Raw genomic sequence first — 20481 nt, 5'->3', positions numbered from 1 at the left:
CTACAAGTGTACTGCATAAGCTGTTCTTGACTGTTGAAGATCGATTAACCATGGTATTATAATTTCCACACATAAAAATAATTATTATTTTTATCATAATCATCTGCTATTTGAGCCAACCAGGCAGTTTGACGCACTGGGCGCACGTAACACTTGCTAATGATTGACGTGATCAACAGCCAATCTGAAGCCTGTCCGTGTTTCGCACGAGCCAATGAGCGTGTTCGGCGGACTGTTTGCGGAAGTTGAGATTCTGTTCTTCACGCTGCCGGTGAACAGTAACCTGCAGGTTTTTGTAGGGTGAATTCACTAACATAAAACCGTCAAGATATAATTATTACATGTATTATGTTAACCTGGATGTATTTTGTGGAGAGAATTGTTACAACATTAGTGTTTGGTGACATCGGTATCAAAGTGCATGCACCCGTTTGTCCTACGAATCACCACGCGTTTGCTTTCGCCTCTATATCTCTAAAAAGTGCACATTTTATTTAATGAATGGAGACATGAACCCACCGAAGCGACTCAGGACCTCCAAGGATGAAGCTGACGAACCAAAAGGAATGCGAGAGGAGGAGAGGAGTGCCGTGGACGTGGTTGGTGATAGATGTGTCCCTCCCTTGCTACCATACCTTTATTTAAAAAAGGACATTGTGGTAATAAGTATGAAGACACCCTGAATGAGACTGCTTCAGGGATCTCATAATATGCAGAAGCTAACTCTGGCTTTTGTACATCTAATTTCCATATGAAATTTAAGCATATTAGCAGATTATAACTTGAACTTTTTTTGGAGACACTTTAACATATTTGAACTTTAGCCAGTTGGCTTCATTAATCCGTATACCTGCACCCCAAATAACCCTCTGATGTCATGTCATTCACAAAATCAAGTTGATACTCCATTGGTGGTAAGATCTCTGTTTTGTCCATTTAGAGTATAGTCATGCCCGTATACAATGCATCCTGTTGGTTGGATGAATGTCTGCAGGCCATCACAAACCAAGACTTCACTGGGACCATGGAGCTCTCAGTCTTTGATGATTCAAGTACTGTAAGTTTGTTTGTTTGTGTGTGTGTGTGTGTGTGTGTGTGTGTGTGTGTGTGTGTGTGTGTGTGTGTGTGTGTGTGTGTTTGTTTGTTTGTTTATGCTTGCCAATATTTGAGCGAAAAGCTCAAATTCTCAAAAAGCACAAGTTCTCAAATTTCTCCCATGCATATGTGTCACCCAAAGGATGACTCCAAGAAGGTGGTCGAGAGTTGGAGGGAGAGGCTGGAGGCAAAAGGCATTTCTGTATTGATCTGTGGTCACAGTTCTGCCCAACCCAGAGGAGGTAAGTGTGCCTCCAGGTTTCAGATAAAGAGCCAGTTTGTAAAACTTTGACCTCAGTAGATTAATCATTTTGGGTGCTAAAAAAATAACAAATGCAAAGATTAGACAAAAAGAGCAATGATTATACAATTGTTTGTTAGTGTAAATTCTGGTAATATCCACCAACATTTTATTGTAATTTGAGTATATTTCTCAAATTCTTCATAAAAATAACAAGGGGAAATTCTCCTGAAGCTATTTCCCTGCTGTTAAATGGAAACAATCTGTGTAGCTTACCATTTACAGTGAAACTGAGATCTCACATAGAGCTGAATGTCACAGCATGGCTCATTTTAAAATCTTGATCAGCGTGCTTGATTAATAATTGTTCAAAAGCTGGGACTCATCCTGCTTATTTTTTGTGCTAAATGTTTTTTTTTTACCTCCACCAAGGAGGTTATGTTTTTGTGAGAGTTTGTCTGTGAACAACATAACTCAAAAAGTAACGAACAGAGCTTGATGAAATTTTCTGGAAATGGGATAAGGAAGAAGTGGTCGAATTTTGGAGGTGACCCGGATCACCGTCTGGATCCAGGATTTTTTAAAGGATTCTTTATCATTGTGAGATAGGGCCGTTTTCACCATACGTGTATATAACTCCACAATTAATGGTCGGATTGCTTTGCAAAACAATACAAGACAAGGTCACCATAATTTCTGACAGATGTAAAAATACGATCCAGATCCTGGCAATATTCTGGATACTAAGATCCTGAATATGAAATATGTACTGGGTCATCATAATTTTCAACACTGTCAGGTAACAAATTATCGTACAAACCTGCAACTAACACCAAACTGTAGCAGACAGTCTGCTGAAAGGGAGTATAACATTAAAGAAGAGCTAAAGTGTTGCGTAACAATCACAATATGCTTGGTGGAGGTCTGCGCTCTCTGAGTGCTTTTCTAGTTTCTAACTCTGACACATTTTCTTATACATGCATGTGGCTGTTGTATCTTCTTCAGCTGTAGTCTTTGGGTTGCTATTGTAAATGTTAAGCCCCTTAAAATCTTTTCACATTTCTGTTGATTGAATATGATGTGACATCAACACATGGACTGACCAATGGAAATAGTCAGTGGGCAACAGCATCAACAAATTCCAGACCACAACACACAGAGAAAAACATTTACACATCAATGTTCAATTCCCTTTGTCTTTTAGTGGGATATGCAAAGAATAAGGCAATATCTCAGAGCCGAGGACAGTACTTGTGCTTTCAGGATGCGGTAAGTGTGTGTTTAATTTTTTATGTGCAGATGTTTTTCATAGTGAGTAGTGAGTCAAAGCTAATTAAATTGTACTGCTTTTTCCAAATGTACTGGCTAAACACGAACACACACACCACACACACAGAGCAGCTCAGTGACTGTGTGACAGATCTGTCAGGAGACATGGCTAATGAGCTCAGAGCAGTGTTTGATGTATATGTGTGTAATTGCGTGTGTGTTTACATGAGTGGCAGCTCAGTTTTTCAAACACAGAGCTGTGGTGCTTTCTTTGAGGACACATGATCAAAACTGAGAATCAAAGAACTAGACATCCTTATATGTGATCTGAAATGTTAAACTTTAAGCAGCCTGAGTATGTGTCATGTGCTGAAGACTCTTTTGTACTAAACTTCCTCCTGTGTTCTTCCCTATTTGTCCTTCTTTTACTTTCTCTTCTTGAAACTGTTCATATTCTGGTGCTGCTTCCCCTGAAACCAGTCACTGTGAGAAGTTTCAAGATGGCTGTGAAACAAACTAAAATCAACACTCAAGCTTCTTTATCACTTGGGGAAGCAAACTGAATAACCGAGCAGGGGTGAAACTGTGTAATCTTGTAATGTTCCTTCTTAAACCTCAAAGTGCTGCAGGTGAGATGGTGTGAGAGAGCAGGCTGCAGCAACAGGCTTTTCAGACTTTTCTCTGTCCAAAAACAGCCGAGGGTTTAACATTGAAAGTGTATTGTGACAAAAAACTGCATTTACATTTGCAGGATTGGATCAGCTGAGATTTGTCCACAAAGGTTGCCAAAACTGACCCAAACTGGGTATCCCTCATAAGAGCTTCATATTAATACTTAAAGTCCACTTTTTTCGTCCTCACTTTCAGCTTTCATTTGCTTCTCAAAGCCCAGTTTTGTAATTTGTTTTTAACCTTGTTTGGTAAAGTTTGAGGGTATCAAAGCTTTTTATGTTGGGTATCCCTCATAAGAGCTTCATATTAATACTTAAAGTCCACTTTTTTCGTCCTCACTTTCAGCTTTCATTTGCTTCTCAAAGCCCAGTTTTGTAATTTGTTTTTAACCTTGTTTGGTAAAGTTTGAGGGTATCAAAGCTTTTTATGTTCTTGCCCCGCCCTTATAAGTTTTATTGTTTTAGTATTGCACACAACCTAGTAGTTTAATGAGGCAAGAAAACCCTGGATTCAAAGATAAATGCTGTGTTTTGGAGGGCAGATGTCTCATAGAAACCTGTTTCTTTGATGTTTCATGAAACTAAATACTTAAAATAAGTTTTTGACTTTCATTCTCCAGGATGATGTTATGTTGCCCCAAAGGGTTCGTCTGCAGTATGAAGCCTCCCTCCACCACCCAAACTCTGTAAGTGCCCCCTTTAGTATCTGCTTACTCACTTCCTTCCCTCACTGTTGCCTTTCACCACTTCTCCCTTCTGTTGCCCTCTCCCCCCTCCTCTTTGTGTGATCGTCACACTGGCTCTCGCCTCAAGATCAAAAATATTCATGCTGTTATTGTGAGCAGACGTGTGTGTGTGTGTGTGTGTGTGTGTGTGTGTGTGTGTGTGTGTGTGTGTGTGTGTGTGTGTGTGTGTGTGTGTGTGTGTGTGTGTGTGTGTGTGTGTGTGTGTGCTTCCATGCAGTTGGCACGCAGAGCAGCATGAGTATCCGGTGTTGATGCTTTCTGTGGCCTGCCAGGTCAGAGGTTAAAGGTTGTGTGTATGAGGGAAGTGAGGGAGACAGCATGGAGACAGAGGGCTTGCTGCCGTGCACAAACAGCCTGCCTGTCTTTGTTATAGCGCTGATATTTTATGGTCTTGAATCATATTTAGTTTGATCCTGTGTTATAGATATATTTTTACCTTGAATGAACCTCTTTCTTCTTTAAGTCAGACAATCTTTGCTCATCTTTCTCCTGTTTGATACGACCTGTACATGTTACAAAGGCACACAGAATAAACTTAGACAAACACTGGAGCAGTGTGAAAAAAATAATGTACGAAGCTTGAATTTGAAATGAAAAGTTCTTGTATCATAATTTTTATTTTCAACGTTTTTTCAGAATAGCGAAAGAACAAGATGTCCCAACACATCCAGAATGTTAAAATGGCCAAGATGATGCCTAAGAGCAAAAGATTTTTTCCTTCTTATAACAACTGAAGATTCATAAGCTCAAATGTTTCATTGAGTTATCAACTTTTTTTCCTTCAAATAATAAAACAGAACAATACATAGATCGTCAATATATTCTACAAATCTTGTACATCAAAAATGGCCTCTTTAATCTGTTCTGATATGGACTAAAATTAGCATCACTGCACCAGAATCACTATCGAAAAGCTTATCACAGGAGCTCTAAAGTCTTAAATCTTCATCATTCAATCATAAAAGTTGAAAACAAAAGTTTTAGGAATACACAAAAGTTAACAAACTCATCTGGGACAACCAAAACCAAACAAGAGGAAGTTCTCACTCCTGCTCTGTGTCTGTTTTTTTGTGATAGCTGATAGGATGTAAAGTTCGGAGGGTACCAGAGGGATCTACGGAGCGATACACCCGCTGGATCAACACAACCACTCAGGAGCAGCTCATCACACAGGTAGAAACCCACAGCTCTATGTTACTGTGCTAATACTGTCTCTGTGTGTGTGTGTGTGTGTGTGTGTAAAGGGGGTCATGTGCCAGGCTTCAAGCAGGTCAGACAGAAACAGGATACATACCTGCTGTCTGCAGTTTCCACGGAAACGTGGCACTGTACTATACGGAGGACGCTGCATCAGGTCAACCTCTGCGTTCATGTTGGTCCCCCCAGAGGAAATGGCTCACACTGTCAGCTGTCTGCTGAGTGGAGTTAACAGGGGGAAAGTGTTTGCAATGGAAAGTCCATCACACAGACGAATGACCCTAATGAGAAGAACCAGTTTCTACTGATGCTGCAGTGAAGCCTATTGATAGGCTATGTGAAAGTCACCAGACATGACCATCAATGAAGTATTTTTAAGCTAGTCCATCAACATCATCCAGAAGCTGTAAATGAATCCCTTTGACTTCTGTCCCAGAGCTTAAACACACTGCAAAAAACTGAAATCTTATCAAGTGTTTTTGCCTTATTTTAAGTAAAAAATGTCGTATTATTCTTGATATGAGCCACATTCAACTGGTCCGTCCAGAAAAAATGTCTTGTTTCAAGTTATTTAAAGACAAAAACGAGGTCTGAATTGCTTGTAACAAGTAAAACTAATCTGCCAATGGAACAAGAAAAAAATGCTTGAAAATTTGCTAAAACTAGAATAATGTCTCAATACAAGTAACTTTTCTCCTGTTACATTGGCAGATTTTTTTTATTAGTTACAAGCAATTCAGACCTCATTTTTGCCTTTGAATAACTTGAAACAAGACATTTTTCTGGACTGGTCAGGTGAATATGGCTCATATCAAGAATAAATAGACATTTTCTACTGAAAATAAGACAAAAACGCTTGATAAGATTTCGATTTTTTCCAGTGCAGTGGAGGAAAATTTAAAAAAACATACGTAGGTGTCATTTGTAGTCAATGATTTTGTGCTGTTCAAGTCCCGGAGTGTGTCAGCATGAATAATATCCAGTCGTCATTAGCTTTGCTGTTTGCTCCTGCACTTTTCCTACTGTGACACGTCATCGCAAGAAAAGTGTTTACATGTGTAACTTCTGTTTCTGCATTTCTGCTGTAGCTATGACAGTCACAATGATGACACCAACCTGAAGTATTTTAACACATCTTTGGTGAGACAATATGTGACAGTCCTATACAAACTGCTTACTGAGGTTGTGGAGGGGAAACATTTGCATTCCACGTTTCCAGCTCACAGGTCACCTCTTATCATTATCATATTAAACTGTTACATTAATCATTGGATGGTAAAAGAGCCAGTCATAGCATAACAAAACCACTCACTGCTTTTCTATTTATGTGGAGACGGAAGATTGCTGTTGTCATCTGAACAAAACACTCTGTCACTAAGGATACAAGACAGCCTGGACCCCGTGTCTTACACATACACACACACACGGTCTGCATAACTCCTTAGCAGACATTCCAGGTTATTCATGTGATATTAGGTTTCATGGAGCATGAGAATGAGCTCATACATTGATTCTGCGGGCTTAAAAACAGCTCCTTCTCCTTCTCCTTCCTTCCTTTGGCTGCCTTAACTTTCAGGTTTGTGGAGAGAGGAACAGAATCTAACCGGGTTTAACCAGAGATTTACTCAGTGATGCTGGTCTAACTTGATCCAGAGCTGTTCCCTGGGTGTTCATCTGTTGGCCATTAGATATGGTGATCCTAAACCTTCCCCTGCCCATCCACTCTCTCTTTGTCCCCCTCATTCCCAGAACTCATTTTAATTCCTCTTATTCATGCTTTGGCCACAGCTTACTTCTGCAAAGTGTTGCAATATTACAACAGAAAGGAGAGGAGTTGTACGTAGGTGGACACACAAACACACACAGCTTCCATACACACAAACACATACACACTCAAACACACACAGGCTAATTCACTAGATTTTGTCCAGCTGTTCAATTGGCTGGATCCAGATGTTTTTCACAGTTTTCATCTGTGATTCATTTGGGTTGAATACAGTAGTATTCTGCTTCAACTGAGGATGATCACACACACACACAATCATGCACGTACACATGGCAGCAACACAGAGCATAAGAAGTGACGCACTTGGATGGAGAAACACATCAACCTGAAATGACCTCTTTGATTTGACAACAAAACACACAAACACAAAAAAAGCAGGAACGAGAAGAGCCAGGGGTCTGGGGAGGGGGATAGGCACGAGTCAAGAAATACAGAGGCCATAAATCAGCCCTTGTGTGTTCAAAACGTTGTGGTTAGAGCAGGATGAAGAGGCCAAAACAAGCTCATTAGTCAAAGATCACGTTAAAGGGGATGTAAGTGTGTATCCTTCCTCTGCACTTCAGGAAACACACACGCCTGCACTCACATGTGTTTGCACTCTAACCTGTTTTGTTTGCTGGATTGGAAGTTAAATTTTGCAGACTCCCTTTTTGTAATGAAAGCCAAGTGGGAAATTTCCCTAAGCCAGCCGCCAACATCTGCCCAGGTTTTATCTGATAGGAGAGTTATGTTACCAAGCAAGCAAATGTTTCTTTAATTGAAACTCAAGCAGAAATGAAGTGCTGTTTCATGCATTCTGTGTGTGTGTGTGTGTGTGTGTGTGTGTGTGTGTGTGTGTGTGTGTGTGTGTGTGTGTGTGTGTGTGTGTGTGTGTGTGTGTGTGTGTGTGTGTGTGTGTGTGTGTGTGAATGTATTTTAGTAATGTACTTCTTGCTGGATTTGATTATTTGGTTTAGTTAAGATAAGATACAATACGATAAGCCAAGATAAGATAGGATAGGATAAATGTATTGTCTCTCCTACAACAAAAAATAGAATTTTGTCTTTGACTCAGCTTCAAGTATAAATCTCAAACTTTTCTCAAACTCTTTCTTGAGTTTGTCTTGTGCATACAAATCATATTTCTGACACAAAAAAACTCTTTCTGATGCATGGCTCAGACGAGGAGTTTAAAGCCTGGTATATGCTCGACTCCTCCACGAGGTCTGCACACCTCCATGTGGGTGAATGACATCATTATAGCAGCCTCGCCCCTTCACCCAGTCCTTTTCAAGCAAAAAATTTCTTCATTGTGCACATCTGAAAATTTTTAGCTTCCACACAGAGACGTGTGAACGAACAAGAGCTCCTAGTGTCTCAAGTACTTAAGTACTGGCATGTATATGATTCATCACTCAGAGATCACCATGACTACTGTGTGATGAACAATCCCTGGTGTAAAATTGCAGCCACACCGAAAAAAAAGTGGTAAAAAGTGTAAACAACTCCTTCTGCTTAAGTTTAGTACTGTGGTAGACATGCGTTTGTGATACGCTGCCGCCTGCAGTTTGGGAACAGACGCCATGGGGAGCATCTAAAAGTATAAAAGCCACACGCGTTCTGTCATCCTGATTTAGGGTGTCTCATTTCTATGTGTCACATTCATGTGGAAACCACAAGCCAGCTTTAAGTGTGTAATGCTTACACGGAGGATATAGTCTTTGGTGCAGCAGTTGCTGCTACAAACTGTTATTCTTGTCCTTGATTGTCTTGTTTTAATGACCAACTAAAGTTTCCTCACAAGAGCTTTAAACTAATGTTGCTCATAATAAAGTAAATATGTATCAGAATTCATACAGATCCAGGGCTTGAAAGTTGACTTTACTCATTCAAACAGTCTGGACACCCAGAAGAAGTCTGGTCTTTAAGAGTTGATGTGAATACAAGAGACCTAATATCTGTATTGCGTTTATGCGTGTATCCTGTTAAGTCGTCTGATCTGTTCATGTGTCTTAGATGTACACGTCTCATGGGCCTACAGTCGTAATGCCGACATGGTTCTGTTCGAGGGACTGGTTCCTGAAGGTTGGACCATTTGACGAGGGAGGCAAGGTGAGCTACCACACCTAAAACGTTTTAGTTACTGTTTCGTTTCTTCCTCAGACACGCTTCACTTGACTTGATGACCTTAATGACTCAGGTCCCAGTATCAGCCCATCTTAAAGCCTCTGTGAAAACTATCAATTCAGCATCAATTGGAGGGATGTCTTTGGCAAGAATCTGTAGTCTTTCCAGGATGAAGACTCTGTTTCCCATGAGCACTATCACTCTGTTGTAAAAACGTACCTCTTGCCACAATATATATTTGTTTCGGAAGCAAATTAATGAAGCTAACAATGGATACAATCAAAAAAAGTGTTTAAAAATGGATGCAGTCAACCCTCTGATATTTTCACACAGAAACTTGACATTGTCTCTTTGGAGATACACAGATCAGCCATAACATTTTTACCACCTGCTTATTATCAGTCTTTTCAGGTCAGGACAAAAACAGCCCTGACCTGAAGAGACATGGACTCTGCTAGACCTCTGTGAGTGTACTGTGACATCTGGCACCAAGATGTTAGCAGCAGTCAAGTCCTGGAAGTTGTGTGATGGGACCTCCATGGATCAGGCTTCATTGTTCAGCACATCCAGCAGATGTTGGATTTCATTGAGGTGTGGGGAATTTGGAGACATGTTAACACCTGGCACTTGTCTTGTGCAGTTCACCTTGTGCTCCGTGGTTGATGCTCGTGTCCATCGTTGGCGCTTTAAGTGGTGGACAGGGACAGCATTGCACCCTGATCCCTCTGAGGTTACACGACCTCCTACTGAAATCTGCAGTGCTGTGTGTGCTCAGAAGCCTTTTTATCAGACCCAACATTAACTTTCTCTCCAATTTATGCTGAACCACACTGACCAGCCTTTTTTCTCCATAGATGTCAGTGAGTCTTGGTAGCCAACAGGCCTGCATTACTTTTGGAAACACTCTTACATTGCTCAAATTTTCACCTGTCTTCATTCTATGAAGGATCACTGGGTACAGTCTGGCTGTGCAGGGTGCAGCTAACCCCGCCTTCAGTCATCAACAACTGTCCTAAAAGTCTAGTCTTTTTATCTCTGAGTACCTGTCCACATTTTTTTCCATCTTTGAACTTGGATTAAACAGTAAAGACTTTTGTGATGCTTTAAAAGACAGTCTCTTCTGGAGCGTAAATCACTTTTTAAACCACATGTCCAAAAGTTTGCTCAAGTAGACGACGATGTGTTCAGTTGGTTTCTCTCAGAGAGACCAATCTTGTCTGCTTGATTGGACTGGTTTGTGGTAAAAACAGCATAAAATCCCTCTGCCCAACCCTCAAATACCGACAAATATTGAACATCTGCAACAGTTATTTCACACCAGCTTCCTTCCTCTGCAGGGAGTCCCTGAGGACCTACTCTTCTTCTACCAGAGTATTCGTCAAGGAGGGGGCGTGGCCAGAGTGAACGAGTGTCTGCTGGTGTATCGTTACCATGAGAAGGCTGCGACTCACTCTGTGACGGAGTCAGTTTCAACACTCACACCCACACAGACACACACTCAGACACTTAACACACACACACACACACACACACACACGTTGAATACTTGGACACTGTGTTGATCCTCCACCTACTCACAGCTGCCCACTGGCATCTCAGATTTTCTCAGGACTTGAGACCCATGCACATAAATATCTAAATGCACACACACACACACATACCATACACAGGAATGTTTTTGTAATCCTGGGATTTTTGGAGTATGATTTTGGAATTCCAGATACTTTCCCAGCATATGAAGCAGGAATTGAAACCTGTTTTCCCATCTGTGGAATGATCACAACCTCTCAGACACTTTGTGTGTGTGTGTGTGTGTGTGTGTGTGTGTGTGTGTGTGTGTGTGTGTGTGTGTGTGTGTGTGTGTGTGTGTGTGTGTGTGTGTGTGTGTGTATGTGTGTGTATGTATATGTGTATGCGTTTGAGATGATTCATAAGTGCCGCACACTCCTGCTGTTGCCCGTTTTTCAGCAAGGTCATAAAGTGTCTACAGGTGTGTGTGTGTGTGTGTGTGTGTGTGTGTGTGTGTGTGTGTGTGTGTGTGTGTGTGTGTGTGTGTGTGTGTGTGTGTGTCTAAAAATGTAGACACCAAAGGAGAAGCACCCCCCCCCCACCCCCCCCCCACGCGCACACACTTTTTCTCCCTTTCATCCTGTCTTTCCTGTTGTCTCTCCTTCTATCCCTCCTCCCTCCCTCCCTTCCTTCCTTCCTTCCGCCCTGCATGTGTCCATGTCTCATATATTTTCTATTTTTTACGAACTCTTTTACTCGTCATCCTCCTCTTTGTCTTCATCTATCATCTGTAGATTTTTGGCTGTCAAACTACCTTCCCCTCTCATCCGCTTTTGTCATGTCGCAGTTGGATCTTTTCCCACCACATCAAACTAACGTCCTCTCTTTAACCAAATCCAACTATCACCTTCTTGCTGCCTGTCACCAGCACGTGTAATCTTGAGTGGGGATGGGTACCTTTCACATTTAGCATGGTACAGTACTGATGCCCAGTACCTGGCAGTCAATATCGGTACTTAATATCAATACCAATTTTCGGTACTTTTGTGTGTCTATGTGGTGATAAATATGAATTTGTTTAATAATAAAATCTCAAAGTCATAAACATTTATTTAACATATTTATTCTTTAATATATAAGATTACAATGGTGTGCTCATGTCCAGCATGGAAAATCATCTACTCTTCCACTCTCTCATTGTCACAAGAATGTGTTTAGGTATCTAAACATGGTACCTTTTGGTTTTACGTGAATCAATACCACATACAGAATTTGGTCGGTTCATATAAAAGTTCCTAATCTAGTACATATCCCTACTTGAGAGTGTGTCAGAAAGGTGAGAAGTGTGTCATTCATCTCTTTTTCATATCTGTCAGACGACACGACAGAGACGACCCCCTCATGAAGAGGAGTGTTTATCCACAATGTGTTAGAGAATGTATACCAGAGTGTGTGAAAGTGTGTGTTTGCCTTTTTGATCCGTGCGGTAAAAGTAGGATAACAGCTTCAGCGTGTGTATACAGATACTGTTTACAGTAAATCCCTGCCATGTTTCTGCCATGTCTTACAATCAAAGCTTGTATTGAGGTTCTGTAGAGACCACCATGGTGGTGGGTTTGAGTTTGTTTGTCATATGAGGCCTGGTGTTAGACCCAGTGAAACACTCACATCAAAAGAAGAGAGCAGGGGACCTCCTGAGAACGTGTCTGTATAGTTACTCAAGACCAGCGTGTGCGTGCATGCATGCATGCTCACCCATGCGTGTGTGTGTGTGTGTGTGTGTGTGTGTGTGTGTGTGTGTGTGTGTGTGTGTGTGTGTGTGTGTGTGTGTGTGTGTGTGTGTGTGTGTGTGTGTGTGTGTGTGTGTGTGTGTGAGTGAGAGGGAGAGGAAGTAAGTCAGTGGGAAGGTGTTAAGAGCATGGGTGCGATGTAAGTAAGGGACAGTGTATAGTGAAGAGGTAATTGTGCAGATTGGACTGGGAGGGGATGAGACTAAATCCCTCAAAGCGACTGAACTCGCTTGCAATGCAAGGAACCTTATTCCAGGAACTCTTCTGAAAACCACTACATTTTTTTCAGGGACTTTCTGAGGAAATATGGTTTCATATACTTTTGGAAGCGCCTTGCTGCTTGCGCTTGTCTTGTGTCAGTTCAGGGAATCTATCTACTGTGTACTAAAGCTTGTTTAAAGCAGCAAAAGCTAAATATCCTCTGTGCTAACTGTTGTACTGTGCATAAAGTTTCTAGACAGTCTTCGATGTTGTATGTCAAGTCAGAGCGGATAGGGTGTCAAAGAAAATCATCAGAGTTTACCCTACCAATAAGAAACACTTAGTATGTAGGCAAAACATTCAAGCACATATTAAAAGTACAACCTCCTTAAACAGGGGCTTTCAAGGGGCAGATCAACTTCTTCAATCAAACTTAAGACCATGGTTTCTAATGTTGAAAAAACACTTTTAGAGATGCAGTTATCAACTGTCCTGCCTCTGCCTGGATTGCAGGACAGGATCCGACAGTATCAGTATCTTTTTACCTCATTGTCCAGAGCAGAATGAAAATGACGGACACATTTCCGGGGATTTAATCAGAGTGGCGTGTGAACTGCTTGTCTCAGGTGATGCTCCTGTTGTGCAGGATTATCACCATGAGATAATTGATGTGTTGCATCACCTCTTCTTTAAGTTTTTGAATGGAAGAGACCAGTTTCCAAAGTTTCAAAAAGAAAATGCTGCCCCAGTTTTGCCTGATGTGAGATTTTAGCTAAACAGCTGATCAGTTCAGAGTCTTCTGTGTCAAATGTTTTGTCCCACAATGTGCCAAATGTTTTCAGCAAGTGACAAGTCAGGACAGCAGGCAAGCCAATTCAGCACCCACGGCCTTTGTTGTATAATGTGCAGAATGTCAATTTCAGATTTTTTTAGACCACAGGTCAGTTTTCACATCTGTTTGTGTTAACTGTTGACACAGTGATTTAACTTTTCTTAGGATTGGGTTTATAGTGATATGTTAACATTATCAGTGAGTCAGTGCCCTTAAATATTCAATGTATGATCTGCAAAGGGAGACTGTCATCAGATGTAGTCATGTGATCTTTCTTTTCCAGGGAAACTATTTGGAGGCTGCGAGTCGACTTCCTGCAGGAGCGAGTTCTCAGCCAATGGGAGAGCTTCACCATATGGAACGCTGGAAAACAGGGTCGGAAGCTTTACCGGTCCCTGAGCCCAGTCTATCAGAAGAAGGCATGTTTCCTAAAGCATCTAAAAAAAAATCGCTTACAAAGAAAACGTGTTTATGTTTTCAAGTGCCACTTTTCATTGGAACTTCTATTTATGTGTCAGGTAAAGGCCTTCTGTGATGTTGATGTGAATAAGATCCAGAAAGGCTATTACACATACGAGGAGTCCAAGGTGAGATAAAACACTTAAAGCGTCATGTTGTGATTAGTGTAAGCAGGATGGAGGGTGTAAACCTAAAGTTCAAAACATTTTCCAGTTTAAAAACACTAAGGTTTGTCTTTTTGTTTTTCTATTGGTTAATATCTGTACAGCAAAGACCAAAGCCAAAGATCCCAGTACTGCACTACAAAGACGCCTCCGCCCCTTTCATTATCTGTGTCAAACTGGTAAGCACAACGCGTGTTTGTGTGTTGTATGTTTGCTGTTTCTGACCGCCTGTCCCTCAGGTCTGTAATCTAAGTTAACAACATAATGACTGAGGGCGTGTGCCCGGCACAGGACATCACACACACACACACACACACACACACGTACACACGTACATAAAGGCCATCAGGAAATGGGTAGAGACAGGAGCCTGATCTTTGATCACATGATGTTTGAGCAAACATCAGATGTTTCTGCAGCCTTTATGTTTTGATATTTTCCACTTTCATTTGTTTTCTGGTTTTATTGCTTAGCCATCCACTTAGGAACAGATATTTGAAATGTTATATGTTATTTTACAACTTCACATGCACTTTACACACAACTGTGCACAGAAGAAGTAGCTCTGGCAACCAAATCACTGATTGCCCATGTACCACCTAGCCAAACTCAGACATCAAATCTAGAGTGACCCCACCTACGGGGGGCTGCTAATTGATCAATTATGGGAATTGGGAGATGTAATCACAGCCAGAGGACCTGGACTCCATCTCTTTCTTTCTCTCACACTCTCCCTCTTTTTCTCCATGACTCACACACACTACCCCACATAAACACCTGGATTCAATCACACATAGTGCTTATATCCAGATGTAAAAATAACGAATGCAACAAATAAATAAATTAATCCAACCTTGTACTTTTCCAGGGTCAAAAAACGACTGAGAAAACAATGAATGTGACGTCCTTCTTGTCTCTTTGTGAACATTTGCTCATACATGTTTTCCGTCATCTTTTTTTCTTTCTGCAGGACATGACAGAAGGTGTTCTGGAGGAAAACCTCAACTTCTTACAGCTTAGGGAAGGAAAGGATTACTACCATTTCAACTGACTGAGTGGAGCATGGAGGAGGACTAGAGCAGCTCTGAGAGGAATGCAGAGGATTACTGGAGTGCCCGTTCACATACAGTATACACAGACTGAGTGAGACGCAGGTGATACCAGTGAACACTGAGACACAGTCAATGATAATACCAAGTCTGGAGAAGAGGGGATCACAAAGCGTCTGAAACATGGAGTAAGTGTTTGTGACATCACTGTTTGGTGTCCAATATGAAGGCCAAAAATGGCAGCTGCAGACTTTAACTAATTTCCATTCAATCTAGACATCTTCAGAGAAGTGGTTGGAGCCATTGACTTTTCCACTTACAAACATCTCCAAACACATCAGATCTGCCAGGTCCCTGAAGATCCAACCTGCACTAATTCTTAGTCCCAACAATATCAGAAACAAAAATTCATCCAAATTTTAGATTTGTAAACAAAGCAATGAGCAAGTTTTTTTTGCAGTGCTTTCAACAAGTAAATATGGAATACATCTTTTTAAGAGCTCAAGCTAAGCTAGGTTAATAAAAAAACACCCTGGCTTTGGTTCGTATTGAAGTGACCGACAGGTATCAGCGCAGTGTCTGAAAAGTTATACAAACTCTCTGTATCTTAAAAATAGATAAGAAGGCAAATGTTTATGTTTTTGTAAATGTGAAACTGTTACTTTATGGCCTGACCATGGGGGCCTCAGCTGGTATAAGTGACCATAAAGTGACACTGAGGACTTGGCAAGAGAGAGAAAAAAAACATAGACAAAAAAATTAATTATCCCCATATATTTAGCACTTCTCAAAACAAAAAGTGCTTCACAAAAGCGAAAAAGGAATTCAATGAGGAAAATAACTGAAAGTTTAACACACAAGTTAGAGAGTTAACATCTTGGGAGCTACGAATGGGGAGGAGAAATGAGGAGGAGAAGGTGATTCACAACAGAAAAATTAAATTAGCACTGTTGAAAGAATAAAATCTTTGAGTTATTTTAATCCCATTAATCTGTAAAACTTCTTTTGAAAGTCATACAGGGTTTTTGGTGTCAGACCCCACCACAGCTTCTGAAAGGTGAAGTGTCTCTTGTGTGGGATCATTGCTCTGGTTTGTCGACAGTTCTCCCTGATGCAACCATGAAAAACCAGATACACACACACACACTCACACACATCTGCTTCAAACATGGATACTGCATGTGTTTGTTTTTCATTCCCTTGGTCTCTTATGAAATCTTAAGAACAATAACGTCTTTAAGAGAGCGCAGTTCTGATGCATAAACACACCCAAAAAGTTTATTTTACCTCACAGAGTGTTGGGTTTTTTCTACCCAAAGGTAAACAGACCTTTCTCCACAAACTCTCCCCTGTAGTTTCCTGGGTTGCCGACATGGTCTGTCTTACTGTAAATGTGGCCGCAGCAATTTGTAGGGAAGCAACCGTGGCAGCAACTCCGGAAAATGGGTCTTTTATTTGTCCTACCTTTGTTTGTTACAGTAGACTGAATGCACAGTTTAACGTTAGTGCGAAGGCGTAGAGTCGCTGCAGCATATTAAAAGTCCGGCTTGGATTTATTGTGTTTGATGAATAGGAGGACTTGTTTGGAAATGATTCAGCCTGAGGTTTGAAAACTCCGGCCCTCTGCCACCCACAGTACAGTGCTGTGTAGACGCTGGGAAAACTATCACATCTACTTAGCACTTAGTCTCCACCTTGTCTCTGTCTCTGTCTGTTTGAACACACAAACACTGAGACAAGATGGTGTCATCCTAAGAGATGTGGTTATTTGCAGTATGCCACTTTGGATTAATAATTTCTAATGTTGAGGATTTATTTTATGGTAGTTCGGTTACTACATTCAGTGCCAGTTATTTTGTGACAACTCCTATCCTCTCACTGTTTTTACAAGTTTAAATAATTACAATACAGAATGGTGCAGACTTGTTGCTTAAGGTATTGTGTGCTTTTCTTGGTGATAAAAAAGGGCCAGGGATTAAGCCTAGTCTAAGATTAAATCACGTTTTAAACCAGGACTTATCATAACAGCTTTCTGAAATATGGATTAAAATAGTCTCAGACTTGTCTTAGTCTTGAGTTAAATAATCTCCTTTCTTGAAGGAAAACTAGAGCTAATCCAGGTCTAAATGGCAGCTTTATTTAAACTTGGCCAGGGGCAGGTTTAACTTGGGATTAAAGGCTGGATGCTCCACTGTGCATGGTCAACATGGATTATCTTGACTACGTCAATGATGTTGGAAGACCACCACCAAGACCAGAAAGAAGATTTCTCAGAGACAGAAGTAACCTGCTGAATGAATTTGATGATATGGGTTTCCGTGACCATTTTCGTATGTACAAAAATGATGCAGCTGAAATATTTTTTTTTGCTTCAGACAAAGATTTCATGTAAGTCAGCAAGAGGAACTTCTATACCTCCTTTTTTACAAGTACTTGTGACCTTGAGGTTTTTGGCATGTGGAACTTTCCATCGTGAAACAGCAGATTTGAGTGGTATGAGTGAATCCACTGTCTGCAAAATAGTGCACAAAGTCTGCAAAGCTCTATGTGAACTGAGAAAGGATTACATCAAGTTCCCAGCTGCTGTTGATCAGGGCATCTACAAGATGCAGTTCTATGAATATGGGAACTTTCCTGGAGTTGTTGGTTGCATTGATGGATGTCATGTTCCCATTAAGTGCCCTTCAACAGAAGATGCTGAGCTGTACAGGAATTGTAAAAACTGGCTTTCAATAAATGTACAGGGTGTTTGTACTCCCACTATGCAGTTCTCAAACACTGTTGCACGTTGGAGCGGTTCAACACGTGACTCTAGGATTTTCCAAAACTCCTCTTTGTGTGCTCAGTTTGAAGCTGGAGAACACACTGGAATCCCACTTGGTGACAGCGGTTATGCACAGACACACTTTTTGTTTACTCCTTATCTCCATCCCGTCAGGCCTGAGCAGCAATGCTACAACCAAGCCCACATTCACACCAGAGGGCTAGTAGAGCGCATGTTTGGTGTCTGGAAGAATCATTTCCAGAGTCTCAGAAATACGTTACGTTTTGAACCAAGAAGACGCTGTGCTGTCATTGTGGCAACGGCAGTGCTTCATAACTACCTCAGACAGCGTTGCTGCATAGACCCACCAACTGATTATGACAGTGACCCTCATGTTCCCATGGCAGAGGTAGCCAATGATCAAACTGGACACACTTATAGAAACAATTTTGCCGTGCAGCACTTTTCATAAAGACAAGGAGCAGAAAACTGTTCAGTGATCTACAAGTGATCTGTTTGATGTTGTGTTAGTACATTTTGTGCCATATTTTGAAAATAGTTGAGAAGAATGGATGGATGGATGGATTTTTGAGTTCTGTGGTTAAATCATGATGTTTTTCTTCGATTATAGAATGTTTTGAAATGACTTCCTTCAAAAATATCTTCTCACTGAAGTTTTTGGACCGCTTTCTTTTTCCTTTCTCCATGTTCAATCAAACATCAGGCTCCTGTTCCATTCACACAGACTGCTAAAATTTATGTTAGGAAAATTCCACCTCAGGTTTTCAGAGCAACCCCACCTTTGCACCATGTGCGGATTGTTAATCTAATTCGGCTTCCAACACATGATCTGTCTAGTCCTTGATTACCTTAGTCACACACTCCATAGTCTAGAACTAGTTAATCTGAAGATAAGTCGCAACTCAGAAAGCAATGGGGCTAGTGGGGATTAAGTTAGACCAGATTAGCTTAGTCCTGGTTTTATTTAAACCCTGAACAGGAAACCGGCCCCAAGAGTTTAAGTTAAATCTCAGAAAAGACAAAGAAGAAAACATGGCATGCTGACAGCACTGCAGTCAAAATGCCGCCACACTAAAGCTTTTATGCTTTAATTCCTCATCACATCTTTTCATAGAACAGACACTGAGTGTTTCTAACCTCTGACCCCCCACCCTGAAACTCAGTCAGTGGTCCAGGACTTCTTTTATTTAAATTATATGCAGTCATTGAGCTATAAGGTGCCTTTGGATAAATGTCCATCTAATGGACACCCTGTATTCTCAAATGGTACAAACCAAAGAGATTTGTTTAAGTACAACCACACCGCTGTCTAAATACACGCTGTCTCCCTGACCCACTTTGCCCTCGTGATGAAGCACTAGGCTGATAATCAAAGCAAGCTCTAATGGAGAAACTATGAGGGAGACTCTGAAAGAAGGTAAACAGAGCTTCAGTCAGTGTTTACACTCTATCTCTCTGCAGACATCAGAGCCGATAACACACACACACACACACTTAATGAATGACCCTGACCCAAGGCCTGATGCCCTCACCCATCAAATAAGCCTGCATGTGTGTAGAGACTGGTGTTACACACACATACACACGCACACACATGCACATACACGTCTTAATGACCTCTGACTGTGCAGCTGATAAGAAAGAGAATGCTATGGTATGTTTGGGTGAAGAGATCGTGGAGGTCAGATGCTGAAGGCTTTTTCTTTCACCTGGAACTTCACCACATTCTTCTCTTTCAACATCTTTCTGTTTCAAGCAGGGTGTGTGTGTGTGTGTGTGTGTGGGGGGGGGGCAGTAAGAGAGGAAGAGAGACTTCTTTAGCACAGATATGATCTAGGGAGTGACAGGTTCTTTAAATAAAGCAATAATGTCACAGACAAATACACAGCTTTATTGACAGCGCTAACACAATATCAAGTCAATGCTAGCTTACAATCAGCTTCCGTTAGCTAACTCCATTTTAATCTTCTCAAAGTGTAACCTGCAATTAAAGAAATGTTCAGATTCTGATCTCTTATCACTTCACTGAATGAAGCAGAAGCTGAATTCAAAGTGTGATGCTAAAGAGATCAAACAATTTGCCAAGTTTTAATCATCACAACTTTATAGATGAATGAACTATAAATTAGCACAACTCAGGGTGTAATAAATCATGATTTATAACAATAGATATTTAATGTGGGTACATTTCATTCCACACAGAAGCATTCATTTATGACATTAGTACTCTGGACCTCACTGCCGCCTTTGATACCATCAATCACTCCATCCTGTTATCCCGTCTCAAATCCCATCTCCTCATCACCGACGACGCTCTCTCCTGGATACAATCTTATCTAACAGACCGGAAACAATTCATCTCCACCAACAGCTGCTCCTCCACTACTGCCCCCCTGTCCCAAGGTGTCCCTCAGGGCTCGGTGCTTGGTCCCCTCCTCTTTATCCTGTACCTCCTCCCCCTCGGTCAGATTATCCATCGCCACGGTCTCCATTTCCATTGCTACGCAGATGACATTCAATTATACATATCCACAAATTCCATCAACCCTCAGATCCACTCCACCCTCACTGACTGCCTCTC

General features: G+C 41.2%; 1 protein-coding gene across 1 annotated transcript; it reads left to right on the top strand.

The window, feature by feature from the left end:
• The first annotated feature begins 240 nt into the window (after nucleotides 1-240).
• On the top strand, nucleotides 241-19525 carry b3gntl1 (UDP-GlcNAc:betaGal beta-1,3-N-acetylglucosaminyltransferase-like 1). Its single transcript, XM_074665528.1, has 12 exons — nucleotides 241-599; nucleotides 941-1057; nucleotides 1238-1337; nucleotides 2541-2605; nucleotides 3897-3962; nucleotides 5100-5195; nucleotides 9001-9096; nucleotides 10449-10573; nucleotides 13727-13862; nucleotides 13962-14030; nucleotides 14171-14245; nucleotides 15037-19525. Exons 1-12 carry the CDS (start codon nucleotides 498-500, stop codon nucleotides 15115-15117), a joined length of 1128 nt encoding a protein of 375 aa, XP_074521629.1. The 5' UTR covers nucleotides 241-497; the 3' UTR covers nucleotides 15118-19525.
• The last annotated feature ends 956 nt before the right edge of the window (nucleotides 19526-20481 follow it).

This window comes from Halichoeres trimaculatus, unplaced genomic scaffold, assembly GCF_033239565.1.
Source record: "Halichoeres trimaculatus isolate MK-OKI-2021-1 unplaced genomic scaffold, fHalTri1.1 fHalTri1_scaffold_2, whole genome shotgun sequence".
Classification (NCBI taxonomy): Eukaryota; Metazoa; Chordata; class Actinopteri; order Labriformes; family Labridae; genus Halichoeres; species Halichoeres trimaculatus.
Note: the sequence above shows the minus strand (reverse complement) of the source record. Positions and strands in the feature narration are given on the sequence as shown.

What these genes read in the sequence shown, in the direction of transcription:
- b3gntl1 (XM_074665528.1), top strand. Translation starts at nt 498, where the DNA reads ATGAATGGAGACATGAACCCACCGAAGCGACTCAGGACCTCCAAGGAT. An exon ending in AGAGGAGTGCCGTGGACGTG is followed by an intron (nt 600 to 940) that starts GTTGGTGATAGA and finishes TTGTCCATTTAG; the next exon opens with AGTATAGTCATGCCCGTATA. An exon ending in ACTTGTGCTTTCAGGATGCG is followed by an intron (nt 2,606 to 3,896) that starts GTAAGTGTGTGT and finishes TTCATTCTCCAG; the next exon opens with GATGATGTTATGTTGCCCCA.